At 41.4% G+C, this 14,507-nt stretch overlaps 1 protein-coding gene across 3 annotated transcripts in view; it reads right to left on the bottom strand.

Moving 5' to 3' along the window:
* The window catches only part of Vav3 (vav guanine nucleotide exchange factor 3), a 342,484-nt gene that overhangs the window by 104,533 nt on the left and 223,444 nt on the right, over window positions 1-14,507 (bottom strand). For all 3 annotated transcript variants that reach the window (XM_017590775.3, XM_063281659.1, NM_001191714.1), the window contains exons 16-17: window positions 9,613-9,714; window positions 9,261-9,361 (exon numbers count right to left, since the gene is read on the bottom strand). In XM_017590775.3, coding sequence (XP_017446264.1) covers window positions 9,261-9,361; window positions 9,613-9,714 — 203 coding nt within the window. The remainder of the gene's footprint in view (window positions 1-9,260; window positions 9,362-9,612; window positions 9,715-14,507) is intronic.

Raw genomic sequence — 14,507 nt, 5'->3', positions numbered from 1 at the left:
TGATCTGGTGTGTGTATGTCTGGTGTGTGTGTGTGTGTGTGTGTGTGTGTGTGTGTGTGTGTCTGGTATGTGTGTGTGTCTGCTGTGCTGCTGTGTGTCTATCTGGTGTGTGTGTGTCTGGTGTATATGTGTCTGGTGTGTGTGTGTGTGTGTGTGTGTGTGTGTGTGTGTCTGGTGTGTGTGGGGGGTGTGTCTGGTGTGTCTGGTATGTATGTGTGTGTGTGTCTGGTGTGTGTATGTGTGTGTGTGTCTGGTGTGTGTGTGTGTTGTATCTGGTGTGTGTGTGTGCGCGTGTGTGTCTGGTGTGTCTAGTATGTGCGTGTGTGTGTATTCCATGATGGTAATGGTATATCCATGTGGATAAACTTGCCTCTGTGAGGTGAAAAACAGAGTTTGGGAGTTTGATACCTGGTATCTTTCTTTGCTGCTTCTCCACTTTACATTGTGATACAGGGTCTCTCACTGAACCTAGACCTTGTCATTTCAGATAGGCACGCTGACTAGCCAGCAAGCTCCCAGGATTCACCTGTCCCCATTCTTGTGCTGGGTTACTGTGTTACACCACACTTGTCTTTTATGTGGGTTCAGAGCTGTTCTAAAGTCAGGAGTTCATCCTTATCTAGCAAGCCTTTTCCCTCTCAGAGACATCTCTCTAGCCACTGAGCCTGTGTCCTAAGAAGTACATCTGGAGTCCCCCCATCTCACTAGTACCCTGACAAACATATGTAGTCAAGGATGTCCCAAACTCCCATCTTCATCTGCTGGTGAGTCAGATGAACAGCCAAAAGTACCAATCATAAGCCACAGGCCACAAAGCCGGGGTAGAGCATCAGTTTTCTGTGGAAAGAAACCAAGGGCAGCTCAGGCACTGCCAAGAGAGACCTGATGCAACCCTTCTCACATCTTTCAGATTGGGAGTTTATTACTGAACATGTACTTTTTAAATTTTAAATAACCTTTATCCCCCTGATTTTTGCATGAAAATGTTTTGATGCCCTTGCAAAGCAGGTCTTTTACAGCACTTTTCGAATGTATTATCTGTTGCATAAAACTGAAAAATGGCCTCATGTGCCAACGTTCATGACACTCAGCCTCATGAGGGCTCTCTGGGTGCTGCTTGGTAAAAGGAAACAGTGGGACTAAAGTTTCTACCTTACTCTTTGGAAAACCACACCCCTTCCCACACAAGGAAGCTTTTTCACAAGCTTTCCCTATCTCGCAAAGAAGGACTGGCTATAAGGCAGTCATTTCTTCCCATGAGTGTTACCAACAACAGAATCTGGAAAGGCATAAGGGTCTAGCAAGGCTGGGACCAACTGATACCAATGAAGAACAAGTAAGACTAAGCTGACTTTGTTTCAATGTGCACTCCCTCTCTCATTCCCTCTCCTCGCCATCTTCTGCTTGCTTGCATGCTTCAACACCAAAGGGATCTATTTTCCACATCACCCTGAGTTGAGGCACCAAAAATCACTTTTGCACAAAGTCTTCTAGTATAAAGCAGGTAAGAAAACAGGAGGGGCTCGGAGCTACAATGTCACCGGGGTCCTTACATGGTGCTGGCCTCTTCCCTTCACTGTCTATTCCCCATCCTCACAATCACCGGGGACACAGGCTGTTTACTTCCACAGACTCAGCGAAGAGCAGCCAGGACTCTGAACTGGCTGCATTAAGTAAGGCACACAAATGTGCATTCTTAAAATCTGAGTTCTTACATCATACCTCATAGTAAGTCTCTCTTTTATTACCTATTCTGTTCAAAAGTTCTCAGCCAAAGTCCTTTGTTTATACTTTTGAATTCAGGGCAGCAACAGTAACATTAAACTGCACTGTCTCCTTTACAGATATAATCTTAATTCACCTAAGTATTAATTCAACAGCTCATTAACTTACAGTAATGCAGTGGTAACACGAGAGGAAAATCCAACTACTATACTAGTTCAGATGTATTTCAAAGTATAAGTTGATTCTTGCTGGAAAAGTGGAACAACTACCTTCCCTAAGAAGTGCTCGATGGGAAAGATCTCATTTTGAAGCCTCCAGTTCTAACCTTCACTTTTTCTTGGTATGAATCCTAATCTACTATGGCAGGAGCTTGTAACGCTAAACATTTCTGTGTGCATGGGACAGCAACAGCATCTTGGATAATAAGGGCTGGTTATCATCAAGCCATGGGCTGAATTCTGACCTAGGGAAAAAAGGTTGCTGGTTGAAAGATGATGTAAAGTCTCCCTCTCCCTCTCCTCTTCCCCCTTCCCCCTCTCTCTTCTCATGGGAACTTTCTTAGGCTAGTAATTCAATTCTTTACATTTCTAAAAGTTTTTCATCCCCAACTTGTCCTCACTCTGCAGTTTTCTTCTCAGGCTCCTATTGATCAAACTATAAAATGTTTTCCCCTTTCAGGAACTTTCTAGATGGTGACTTACAGGCCCTCAAGGGGTTTAAACCTTGAGTTCTTTCATCATGTCCCAACTGGCTTAACGTCTACCGAGAAGTGGTGTAACTAAGGTGCTTGGAGCGGTTGCCGAATTCCATCACTGAAGCCAACAGAGCTTAATGGACATATTTGGGTAAAATAATAATTCTCACTGAAGTCTTAGATTCGCATTCCATAATGTGCTTGTTTACATGGCAAATCCAGTCCTGTTATATTTATTTTTTCCAATAGAAGCGACTCTCAATTAATATCTTATTACACAATTTGTTCTTTTATCTGAAGTTCAATTTAAGACCAATCAAGCCAATGGTTGTTTCAAGAGGGGTTACATAAAAGCAGTTACTAATATTATTATGGAAGGTACCCAGCTATCATGGCTAACATGCTGTTGCTATAAAACATACAACATTGAACAAAGTTAGAAAGATGTTATATAAATGTTATGCTCAGCGCTCTGATCTACAATGGTGTTTTGCAAAAAGAACAGGAAGCCACACTCCATAAATAATACCTGGGGGAAGGGGGCTGATTTCAATTTAAATCTAATAAAAACCAGTTTCTAATTCTTCATTTAAAAAAAAAACAGCTATTAATGCATCACTAAGCTGACCCTAACTGTCAACGAAGAGGTAAAATAACTATTCTTGCATATAAAATTGTCTCGATGAATCAAAAAAGATGACTCATTTAGACGAAAGGTTTAAGTGCCCTCTCACAGAAGCAAAGTCACCTCTTGGTAATGAAATCAGAGATCAAGGCTCAGTTTGTTCAATTAACATGATAAAAAGGCCTGGTGGTGGAAGACTGAAATAACATTTTACTCTACAAGTTTCTCTGCATCTTAAAATATGCAATGCTATTTAGAAAGGAGCCTGTTTCAGACACCCATTTGTACAGGTTCTAGGCAAGAACCTCACAGCTTTAAAAGCCAGCAGGGTACTAAGGCAACTCCATTCCTATCCGAGCCTGCTGGAGCAGCAGCAGCAGCTGACCTAGATAAAGGAGCAATTAAACAGAGAAGCAAGCAGAGAGCTGCTTTGGCTAAATATTAGAGCAGCTGAGGCTTGCATTCTTACCGAAGGAAAAGATACATTAAACCAAAGTTGTGTGCATTAAACCAAAGTTGTCCGTCCCAGCAATATTTGAATCCAATGCTACCAGAAATTAGAGCTATATTGATCGCTGTCAGGATAGAAAGGGGACAAAGGGGGGCTTAGTCATACAGTCCTATGTTACTACCATGCAAGATCATAAATGAGCTTCAAGTTTGCAGCCCGGGATTAGCCCTTCCCCAAGGTGTACTGTGAGGAGAAAGCACCACCCTAGAATTGCATCAGTTTTGAAGGAACTTGCTGAGGGTCTCAGAATGGCACTTACACCTATTCATTACTATCACTGGGAAGTTTGGCAAAGACTTCAGAGCCTCTGTGAGTGCTGATCATCAAGGATTCTATGGTGAACGTTCAGGAGTCAAGTTCAGGAAAGAGGTAGGGCAGAATTTCCTGCCTGGCCATTATTTATGTTTATGTCCATGCAAATCCCCAGGCATTAAGATGCAAACTACCCAACCTTCAAATGTGTTTCCAAGTTGCATAGTTTGTCTTATGGGGGAAAAAATGCATGTTTTTCTCCTCCTTCAGACATACTTAAAGTAATAATCTGTCATGCTCACATATTAATATGAATAGATTGCTTCATTCAAAAATGCAAGTGCATTTTTTGCCAAGTAATTATTATTTCCAGGGTGAATGAAGACTCAATAGATTTAAAGGATAATAGAGCATGAAATAGGAAAGGTTTCTAAACCAAGAGAAGACAACGTCTAAACGATAAGGCAAACTTCCACAATCAAAGGGAATGAGCTCTTTTAAAGCCTGGTGGTTGATATTTAGCTACAAAATTGTATTGTTGGGACTGGGTTTATATTGAAATAGTTCTATTATAGGCAATAGTGGTAACTCAATTTTAAATGACCCACCCTTGGACTAGGTACAGGGGATAGATTCAAAAGATAAGAAACATATTCCCCACATTTCCCTGCGTTTCTACATCAAAGGCACAGAGGGCCTATGAGAGAAAGTGAGAATGGCAGAGACCAATGCTAACTGTGTAGTTAGCCCCTCTTCCACTACGATCCAGTTTTCCAAGCAAGCAAGCAGAGGCCATGGATGTGATTTTCACTCATGACAGTGATGAACAACGTCTATTTCCAGAGCTTGTATGTAAAAAGCTGCCACCCTGTCATACTTGTAAGTACAGATGGAACTGGACAGCCATATACTTGGTGAGGGCCCTGCTTTGGAGGACCAATGAATTCCCAGGAAACAATGTGTGTTTACTGAATTAAGTTTTAAAACTACTAGAGACTGGGGGTAGGTACCTGCTATCAGAGTATACCCTAACCTTGGAAAATAAATGAGCCCTACCCTCTAAACTAATTAAAGAAGTATTCATATGACCATTGGATAATCAAGGTTATATTAATGATTGGCAAGGAAGTAAAACAGGAACTAAGAAAGGGCTGATTAGGGATCTATCTGTAAGGCAAAAGGGAACAATATTCCATTCCATCTAAAGACAGCAATAAATGTTAAAACAAACAAACAAAACAAAACATCCCAACAATAAAACTGATTGGATCAGGAAGTAGATTTATATAAAAGAAAGTTTTCTTTGTTTTTGTTTTTGGCACCAGATGTTCTGTGATGTGTTTCATTTTTTTGCCTCTCATTAACCTACCCCTGGTGTATTGCCTGGTAATCAGTGCTTAGGGCATAAGCCTTTCCTTGCATAACTACCCAGAAAGGAATTTAAAAGGTCTACTTAGTTTATTTCATGTTTAAACTACAACTCAGTGATTCACAGAATGAGGGCTTTTGTTTGTTTGTTTGTTTGATTGATTGATTTCATTGGTCAGCCATCTTATCAAGCTTATAGCTCCACAAGCAAGGAACCAAAGCTAGATAAATTCTCACCCCCACCGCTTCTAGGTTTAAGATGCCAGTGATAATCAGGGCTCAAGACCCTCACTCAGTCATCTATCACTCTAGTGGGTTACCCATCCACATACTCGAACACCGGGTCTTCCCTTAGGTGAAAACATCAACTGCATATGGTTGAGCCTAATTAGAGAGATCAGCCAGATGGCAATTATCATAAATGTGATAAACGCTATGATAAAGTTAATTATAAGATGCCAGGAAAACACAGACAACTGATAGACTAAGAAAGGCCAGGCATTGCAGAGTACCAGAAAGTCTTCCAAATGAGGTAATGTTTGCTTGAGTTCTCAAGAACTGAACAGAAAGGAAAGACTAAAAAAGAAACAAAGAAGAGGTGTTTGACAAAGTAGTTGAAGAGCTGTGAATAGGCAGAAATTCAATGTCAGTTGGGAAAGTTAAGGAATGGTTAAAAGAGGGACAGGCAAATGACCAGAACTATGTGTGCTGTTAGGGGAAAGCTTGGACTGTATTCTGTAGGAAATGGAAAGACTAGAAGTGAGTGAGTGATACAGTGGACTCTAAAAGGCTTTTGAAAGATGAGTTAAGAATGTCTATATAAGGAATCAGATGAAAAGAGACAGAAACATAGAGACAGGGAGACTTCCATCTAAACCAATACTATAGCAGTAGGTTCTAAGCAAGATGGGAGAAAAGCAAAAGCGAGTAAAGATGGCGTCATCGGGCTTACCAAAAGTAAGGCAGTGTGTATTGGCATAGGAAAGTGCCTTTGTTCTAGGTACTGGAGGTTACTCCAAGGCAACTGGTAGATGATATGGAAGCTGCAGATGAAGGTGTTGCATCCAGATTTGGGGAAAGATGTTGTATGTAGATGAGTCAAGGCTAACTCTCATGAGGTGTGCGTTGCAACTTAAGTGAAAGAACTAAGTCTGATCTTCAAAGGTGGCCTCTGAGATAATACAGTATGGAAGAAAGTATCAGGAGACTGGCTAACAACTTCCAGTGAGCAAAACTGAGAGGCCTGTGAGACAGTCAGGGGCGCGAAAGGATGAGGCAATGATAGCAAAGTAGTGGGGAGGTGTTTCTAGCTTCAGTAGAGCCTGGGCGACTCCATCACGCCATAGGACTATCCTTCACCTCCCTATTTATTTCTGTTAATATGGCCCATTCAAATGGAGTCATCATATTCTCCTTCCACAAGTGTTCATGGTTTATTACAATACCACCATCCGTATGCATCATGACACCTCGAACTATAAATGTGCTTCTGACGACACTAGCCAGCCATAATTTCCCTTGAGAATTTCTACCTTGAGAATGCAGGTAGACTGGGTTAAGCTTTGAAACTAGAAGCCACTATAAAGTAAGAGTGAGTCCCCAGCTATGGTTTATGTTACATACAAAATGATCGTATCTCATTTAACTTTGCCATAAGGCAACATTACTGACAACCAAATTACCCTGTTAGGGTAATTTTTCTCAAAGTCACGTTCGCCAAGCAGCACACTCCCCTCCATACAGAATCCCCACTCAAGTAGACTCAGTGGAGCACATCTCTAGCTCCAAATGCATCTTGTGCTTCCTCCTCCCTTCCTTATACCCGCATTGGCCTAGATGCTGCAGAAGTTAGGATAAATGAGTTGCTGAACTCTTTGAAGCCATGAATCCTCACTACAAAGCATGCCAGCTAGGGCTTCTCAGCAGGCCAGGGAAGAGAGCGTGAGAGGAGCTTGCCTATAATCCCGACGTAGTATCTACTCTACCACACTCTCAAGTAGATCTACCAGAATAAGACTGAAAGTCTGTCCTCAAGAGTTGCCTACCCTAGTCCAAGGATGGGTGTGTGCAATGTGTCAGAGGGCACATGCTGAGGAACAGAGAAGAAAGGCACTTATGCAGTGATCACATAGAGCCCCTACATCCTGAAGATGGGGCCTCTAAGCTTCAAAGCCTGGTCTGCAGGAAAATAGAAGTCTGCTAGGTCACTTCTTGATGTTTCTTACTCTTAATTAATTATGAGAATTCAATAACTCAATGCCTCTCATCTCTTCAAAGTCGGAAGCAGGAACAGTCATAAAGAAAAGAGGAGAAAGTCGTGGATGTGGAAAATATTGGAGCCTGTGGTCAGCCCAAGAGACTCAAAAACCCAAGGGCAGGTGTTCCTGTAACGTAGTCAGAGTTTCAGAAAACAAACTCTGAGAGAACTTTCCCCTGCTTTATGGTGAATTAGGAGAATTATGAAACAGGTTAAAGAACGCTGCTGTCTTGGATGGCAAGATATCTTTATATCTCACGATCTATGGCCTGCAAGGTGCTTGCGTTCTTATCTGCAGTTGCCTTCTTTTCATCTGTTTATGAGCCTGTTTCTCCACTTTAAAATAAGGGGCCCTGGGTCAGAAGGCATTTAGGACTTCTATGGTGAGGACAGGTGTGGCCCCTAAGAACACCTGGCCCTCACTAAGTAATTCAAATCTAAAACTGTGGGACTTTTGCAAGCACTCTAGCTTGTCCTAAACAAACAGCAGGTTCAGTGAAGAATGGGATGGGTAAGGATGAAACAATAAAACTTTAAGTGGCCGCTGTATCAGGTCGATGGTTGAAGAGTAACAGTCGTAAGGCATAACATCGTTGTTTATTTCACCTCCTTGTAAAGTGTTCCGACCTTCAAACTGATGAAAACGGTAACCTTGTCTGTTTCACTTCACCGTCTCCAGCAAGTGGCAGAGGCTTTGGGAAGGGCTATTCTCAAAAAGAGTTTGTGTAGATAGGGCAGTAGCTAACACAGTGGAGGAACTCAGTCAATGTCAAGATCTTTGCCAGCATGGTTGTCCTTGCCTGGCACAGAGAACGGCACATGGCGCCCTCTGAAGATATCTATTGAAGGAGCAGAGGGACAGAGCTGTGCTGTGATCTCTGCCCTCTAAGAGGTCTCACTGTTCTACAACTGTCCATTTTCTGAACTCAGCCCTGAAATAAGACATCCTCTGTTCTGCTCTTCTTCACATTATCCAAAATAATTCAATGTCCACCTTCTCCTCTGGGAAAATCAAAGGTTGACATGGCTACCTTTTGAACTCAAGCTGTTAAAGATCCTTTCTTGTGTTCAAAAACTCTTCCTGATTTTGAAAGGTCTTATTGATAAAACAGAGAGAAACTCAGGGGAAAAGGACAAAGAGAAAGAAGAAGAAAGAGAAAGAATAAAGAGGCCAGAAAAGAAAGAGAAGGGAGACAGCCCAAGAGGAGCAGAGAGAGGCAAAGGCTACTGAATGCATAATTTCCAAGGAGCCCGTACAACAAGCAGAGAGTGCTATTTTTAAAAACCAAGCAGAAACTGTTTACATAAATCCAAAGGATATATGCTTTGTTCAATGTGGAAAATGATAATGCATTCAATTCCTGAATTCTTGAATTAGTCTGTGTAATGTTTGCTTCTGGAACCAATAACGAATCTGATCTAAATATTTCAAAGAAGAAAGAAAAAGTTTAAGAGCTCGAGAGAGAAGAACATTTTCTTTCTCCTTTTGTTTTCATTACTGTTTGTATTGGCAGTATTCAAATAATTCGGTGATATATTTTGGGATGGAGGTAATTGAAGGGGTGCCATGAAACCATCCAAGTGCATCCTGAAGACCTCTGCTTCCAAGTACACATAGAAGTCAAATAAATATTAAACAGTTTAAAACCAAGTCATGTAGGAAAGTCACACAGATCTTAAACAATTTTCTAATTGTGCTTATTGATGATGTATTCAAAAAAAGATATGTTCCAATAAACACATATTAAGAGTCAATTGGGCCTTAATTACATTTAGCAAGCTTTATGTCCTCATTAGAAGCAGAATCCCCACAATAAACATGACTTACCAACGGAATTAACTCTGCCACAATTGTCTACTCTTCCCAAACATTCTTTATGCGCTTTTGCTCCACACTTAAAACATAAGTAGCCTTGATAAAATGTCCCCCTGGAAGGTAAAATTAGAGAATGGTGTATTAAAAAGTGCTAAGTTCTGCTTACGTTAAGTAATTAGTGCACAGAAAGCTGAATCATGGGACTGTCCAAAGCTCCATCTACAAAAGGGCAGAAGATCACCAGGGTCAGCATGTGGGAAGGGACTCTACATCAGAACACCCTTGGGTAGATTGCTGGAAGTCTTAAGTACTTAGCAACTACACCCACTCATTTAAATAGGAAGAAGAGACTGAGAAAGTTTACCTCAGGAGCATTTGGCAGACCCTACAGGATGTCACCCGAGTGAATGTGTGCATCTTGAAGTCATGGAAATTGGAGTCTGCATAGTCCGGCCTTATGTTGGATCTGCAAAAAGGGGAAAGTCATTTCCTACATAGTCTCACAACCAAGTAGCAGTCTAATCACACAGCAGCAAATCCATCCACCCTGCATCAGGAAGAGATCTGACTCATGCTAAAAGGTGAGCTAATACTTACTGGCTTCCAAGCCAAAAGTCTACTAGCAATTAAACCTCTTCCATAAAGCCCGGTTGTGTGGAGACCTGTGACATAGAAGAGGACAGTAACCTGATCCTTCTCAGAACTGTGTGTCACAGAGGTCTCTGCGCCGTGCCACCTCCGTCAGTCTGCTAGAAACCAAAACCAGCTAGATATCCATGTCATGTGCCAAGTTCTTTGCTTTACCATGCAATGGATGGTGAGATGGGAGGTAAAGCAGAGTGCAGCGTGTTTCAGGAGTTCATCTCCAAGGAAGTGTAGGGGTGTGTGAGGACCTCTAGGAAGGATTAAAGTTAGAAACTATCATCCTGAGCGAGGTAACCCAGTCACAAAAGAACACACTGATAAGTGGATATTAGCCCAAAAGCTTGAAATACCCAAGATACAATTCAAAGACCACATGAAGCTCAAGAAGAAGTAAGACCAAAGTGTAGTTGCTTCAGTTCTTCTTAAAAGGGGGAATAAAATACTCAAGGGAGGAAATATGGAAACAAAATGTGGAGCAGAGACTGAAAGAAAGGCCATCCAGAGACTGCCCCACCTAGGGATCCATCCCATATACAGACAACAAACCCAGACACTATTGCAGATGCCAAGAAGTGCATGCTGACAGGAGCCTGATATAGCTGTCTACTGAGAGGCTCTGGCAGAGTCTGACAAATACATAGGCAGATGCTCACAGCCAACCATTGGACTGAGCACAAGGTCCCCAATGGAGGAGGTAGAGAAAGAACTGAAGGAGCCAAAGGTGTTTGCAACCCATAGGAAGAACAACAATACCAACCAACCAGACTCCCTCAGAGCTCCCGGGGGCTAAATCACCAACCAAAGAGTACACATGGAGGGACCCATGGCTCCAGCCACATATATAGCAGAGGATGGTCTTGTGGGACACCAATGGGAGGAGAGGCCCTTTGTTCTGAGAAGGTTCAATGCCCTACTGTAGGGGAATGCCAGGACAGCAGGGAGGCAGGGGTCTATGGATGGGTGGGAGAGCACCCTCATAGAAGCAGGGAGAGGGAGGATGGGATAGGGGGTTTCCAGAGGGGAAACTGGGAAAGGGGATAACATTTGAAATGTAAATAAATACAATATCCAATAATAATAATAAAAAAAAAGGTTGGCCAGCACTGCAGCGATCTGATCAGAAACATTCTTCCATAACAATTTACATGCTTTACAGTCCAAATAAAACAACAAAAATCACTTCGTTTGGAACTGCACTAATGTCACACACATAGGTACACAAAACTATTATGTATACCTCAAAGAAGCACTTCAGTGCACAGTTAGCATATGCTGGGCATGGAGAAAACCCTTGGCATTCACGGCTTGTTTAACTTTCACATTAGTCCTGAATAAGTCATGAGGAACAGCATTAGCTCACATAGAAGGAAACAAGCTTATCCTAAAGCAAGGCTTCCCCTAAGGTGATAGAAACAGCGAATGAAGAGCATTCATCCAGGTGTGTGTTCTCAGCCACTAAACCTACAGTGGAAGAAACAAATCAGTAATAGCCACATTTAAATTACTAGGGCTTTGAGGCTTAACGGATATGTTGGAAACAGTCGAATATTGGTAATTTTAGAGAATTTGCATTGTTTTTAATCTAGCCATAGAACAAGGTAAGCTTTAAATGGATATGAATTAGAGGTACGTCTAGAGAAGATAATATCTTCTGAGATATTACACATACCCTGAGAGACTGTAAGATATGTTTGAGATTCTGATGAGCTAGGATTTCCCCTCTTATAGAATACTGCATCTCTCAAGCTCACAGAGTCGCGGCGTAATGAAGCATAACGCAGGCGGGCAGCCAGGCATCAATCTCGGAGGTACCAGAAGAAGCCTTATGAAAAAACATTCGCCAAGGCAATTGGAGTAGCAGGCAGTGATGCAGAAGTGTCAGAGAGGTCAGCCTTCCCATCCATCTGCTGAATAGGAGCTTCTGAAAGGGAATCAAATCTGGGTGCCATCTGGGAGTTCTCTGCTCCGTGCTTCTGGTGACCTCTCTTTTTAGGAAAATGTTCCAATGCACAACAAAAGTATGGCTCTTTCCACTAAGGTGGTGTGTGTGTGTGTGTGTGTGTGTGTGTGTGTGTGTGTGTGTGTGTGTGTGTGTGTCCTGCTTATTAGAAATCATGGTGCCCTTCTTCATAGAAGGATCTAGAAACAAAACTCTGACATTGACTCCAGAAAATCTGCATCAAAACCTGTTTCTGTAGCTGCAAAAGGCTTCTACTCAATTTTCTCTCAGCATGAAAATGCCCCAGTCATATATAAATTGTCAAATTTATTCTAAAGCAATGTTTGGTCTAAAGTAAAGGAAATAACATTTCCATTTCTGGGAACTTGAAATTTTTATCTACCTGGAGTTTTCAAATCAAAGTAGGTTTCTATCGGGTAGAAAATTGTGTAGCTAGATTCCCCAAGAAGGTAAGAACTTAACTTCATCAGTCTTCCTTAGACTTGGGTAGCACACCTTTCTCTTGGAATCAATCCAAGTTCTACATAGTATACATATATGTGAGTGTGTGTGTGTGTACATATATACACACATAAAAACATGTATGTGCACCAGAGTTGTGCTTCAGTCATTTGTAGTTAAAACTTTTACCAACCAACTGAGAATAGGCTATCTTTTCAGAAGACAAAAGGCTGAAGGGGAAATTGCAGACAACCATGGGTGGTTTTTTTTTTTTAATCTTATGATTTAAAAAAGAAAAACCTCTGAAAATATTGTTAACAGTGGTTGCCTTAAGGGAAAAGAAAGTTGAAGTGGTAAAATAGAATGATAGGGAGAAATGGTGACATTTTTTTAAACTAAAACTGAATATTATTTTTTTCAAAGTTTCAAATCAAACATTAAAGAATAAACGTTAACTCTATGACCTGGAACTGCTATGGAGGCACTATTGAATATAAAAGCACAGCTGAGGGTAGGAATCCGAAATTAGACCACCTGGGCTTCAATCCTCACTTGCAAATCAGCACTGAATGACCTCAGCTGAGTTGCTAACTATAAAACAGGAATACCAATAGAACCAACTCAAAAGCAAAGTAATGTATGTAAAGTGCTCTGCACATTGCCTGAATCAGTGTGGTCTATCATTAATGAAGCGGTGAGGTCAAGTTCAGGGGACAGGAGTGTCATCAGGGTAATGCCTTCTGGGTGTAAAGTTTTATGGCTTGTCACAATCAACTTCCCCAAGGATCTTCCTTCTCCTGGCACTTCCTCTTAGGAGGTATTATTCAATAATGTTCTTTGGACCACAAAGCCAAATAGAATTATTATTGTTGTTATTTAGTAATATTGTTTGAGGCAAGGTTCCAGGTAGCTCAAGATGGCCTTGAATTTGCTTTGAAGATGATCTTGAATTTCTGATCTACCCACCTCCACTTCAAGCAGCTACTAGACACGTGACATTAAGCCCATTTCCTGTGGTACTGAGAATCAATCCCAGACTCCACTCACACTACACAAGCACACTTTCAACTTAGCTACATTACCAGCCACGACTGAACTCCTAAAGTACAGTAGGGAACATAATCCCTTGATAGAAGATGCGTATGAGAAAGCCCACAGAATCGAATGAAACAACCACATGGCCTGTAGCCTGTGAGCTTATAGAATCCAAAGTAAGCCAGTCACCAAATGAGAAGAACGGGGGAGTAGAATGAATCCAGAGCCCAACCAAAAATCGGGGCAAGAATGGTCAAGAATGGCATTTAACCTCTAATGCACACAGCAGATTACCAAACTCATCACGTGCCTTCCCACATTGACTTCTTACAGAAAATATAAGCAGAGTCACTTACTCAGTTCATATATATTCACCGAATAATTACCATAGATGCCTGTTCTAGAGCTATAAGACGAGTAAGTGAAGAGAGGAGATGGAGATGAGCTAAGAGACCAGCAGAGAGCAAGGTTGTGTATAAGAAATCACATCACATTTAGTTGATCAAAAAAGAAAAAAGTCTTAGTTGCTATCCTACATGGAATTCCTTGTAGTGAGGCAAGAGAAGGCTTAGAGAAACCAAAGACGATGTGGGCTTTCTGCACAAGAGTACTAACAATGAGACAAGTTAACTCAGTCATGTAGTATACATATAGACTTCAACAATGAGAAAATTAACTTTGGAGAACTTTGATGAAATCTCACAGATTTCTCAGCAACATGTTCCTATTCCTTTCATTTTGCACTGGTACCATTTTGGGGTTTTTTTGTTTTTTGTTTTTTAAACAAAAGCAAAGGCAGTTAAATACAGGTGTGTTATAGCTTCACTCCAAGGGCTCTTTACACTTAACATGCTCATGAAGCAGTCTCTTCTCTCCTTTTTTAAAGAATTATTTATTTATTTTAGATATATATGTACACTGTAGCTGTGCTCAGACACCAGAAAAGGGCATTAGATCCCTTTACAAATGGTTGTGAGCCACCATGTGGTTGTTGGGATTTGAACTCAGGACCTCTGGGAAGAGCAGTCAGTGCTCTTAATCTCTGAGCCATCGCTCTTGTCTCTTCTTACTTAGCTCCAGCACAGATGTAAACTGAGACCTACCTGCCTCCCCTACCAGTACAAAACATCATTTCCCCAACTGTCCCCTGCATGTCTCAAATATGGCGCATATCAAAC

The sequence above is a fragment of the Rattus norvegicus genome, chromosome 2, assembly GCF_036323735.1.
Source record: "Rattus norvegicus strain BN/NHsdMcwi chromosome 2, GRCr8, whole genome shotgun sequence".
NCBI classification, from domain to species: Eukaryota; Metazoa; Chordata; class Mammalia; order Rodentia; family Muridae; genus Rattus; species Rattus norvegicus.
The sequence above is the reverse complement of the archived record's forward strand: the minus strand, read 5'-3'. Positions and strand labels throughout refer to the sequence as shown.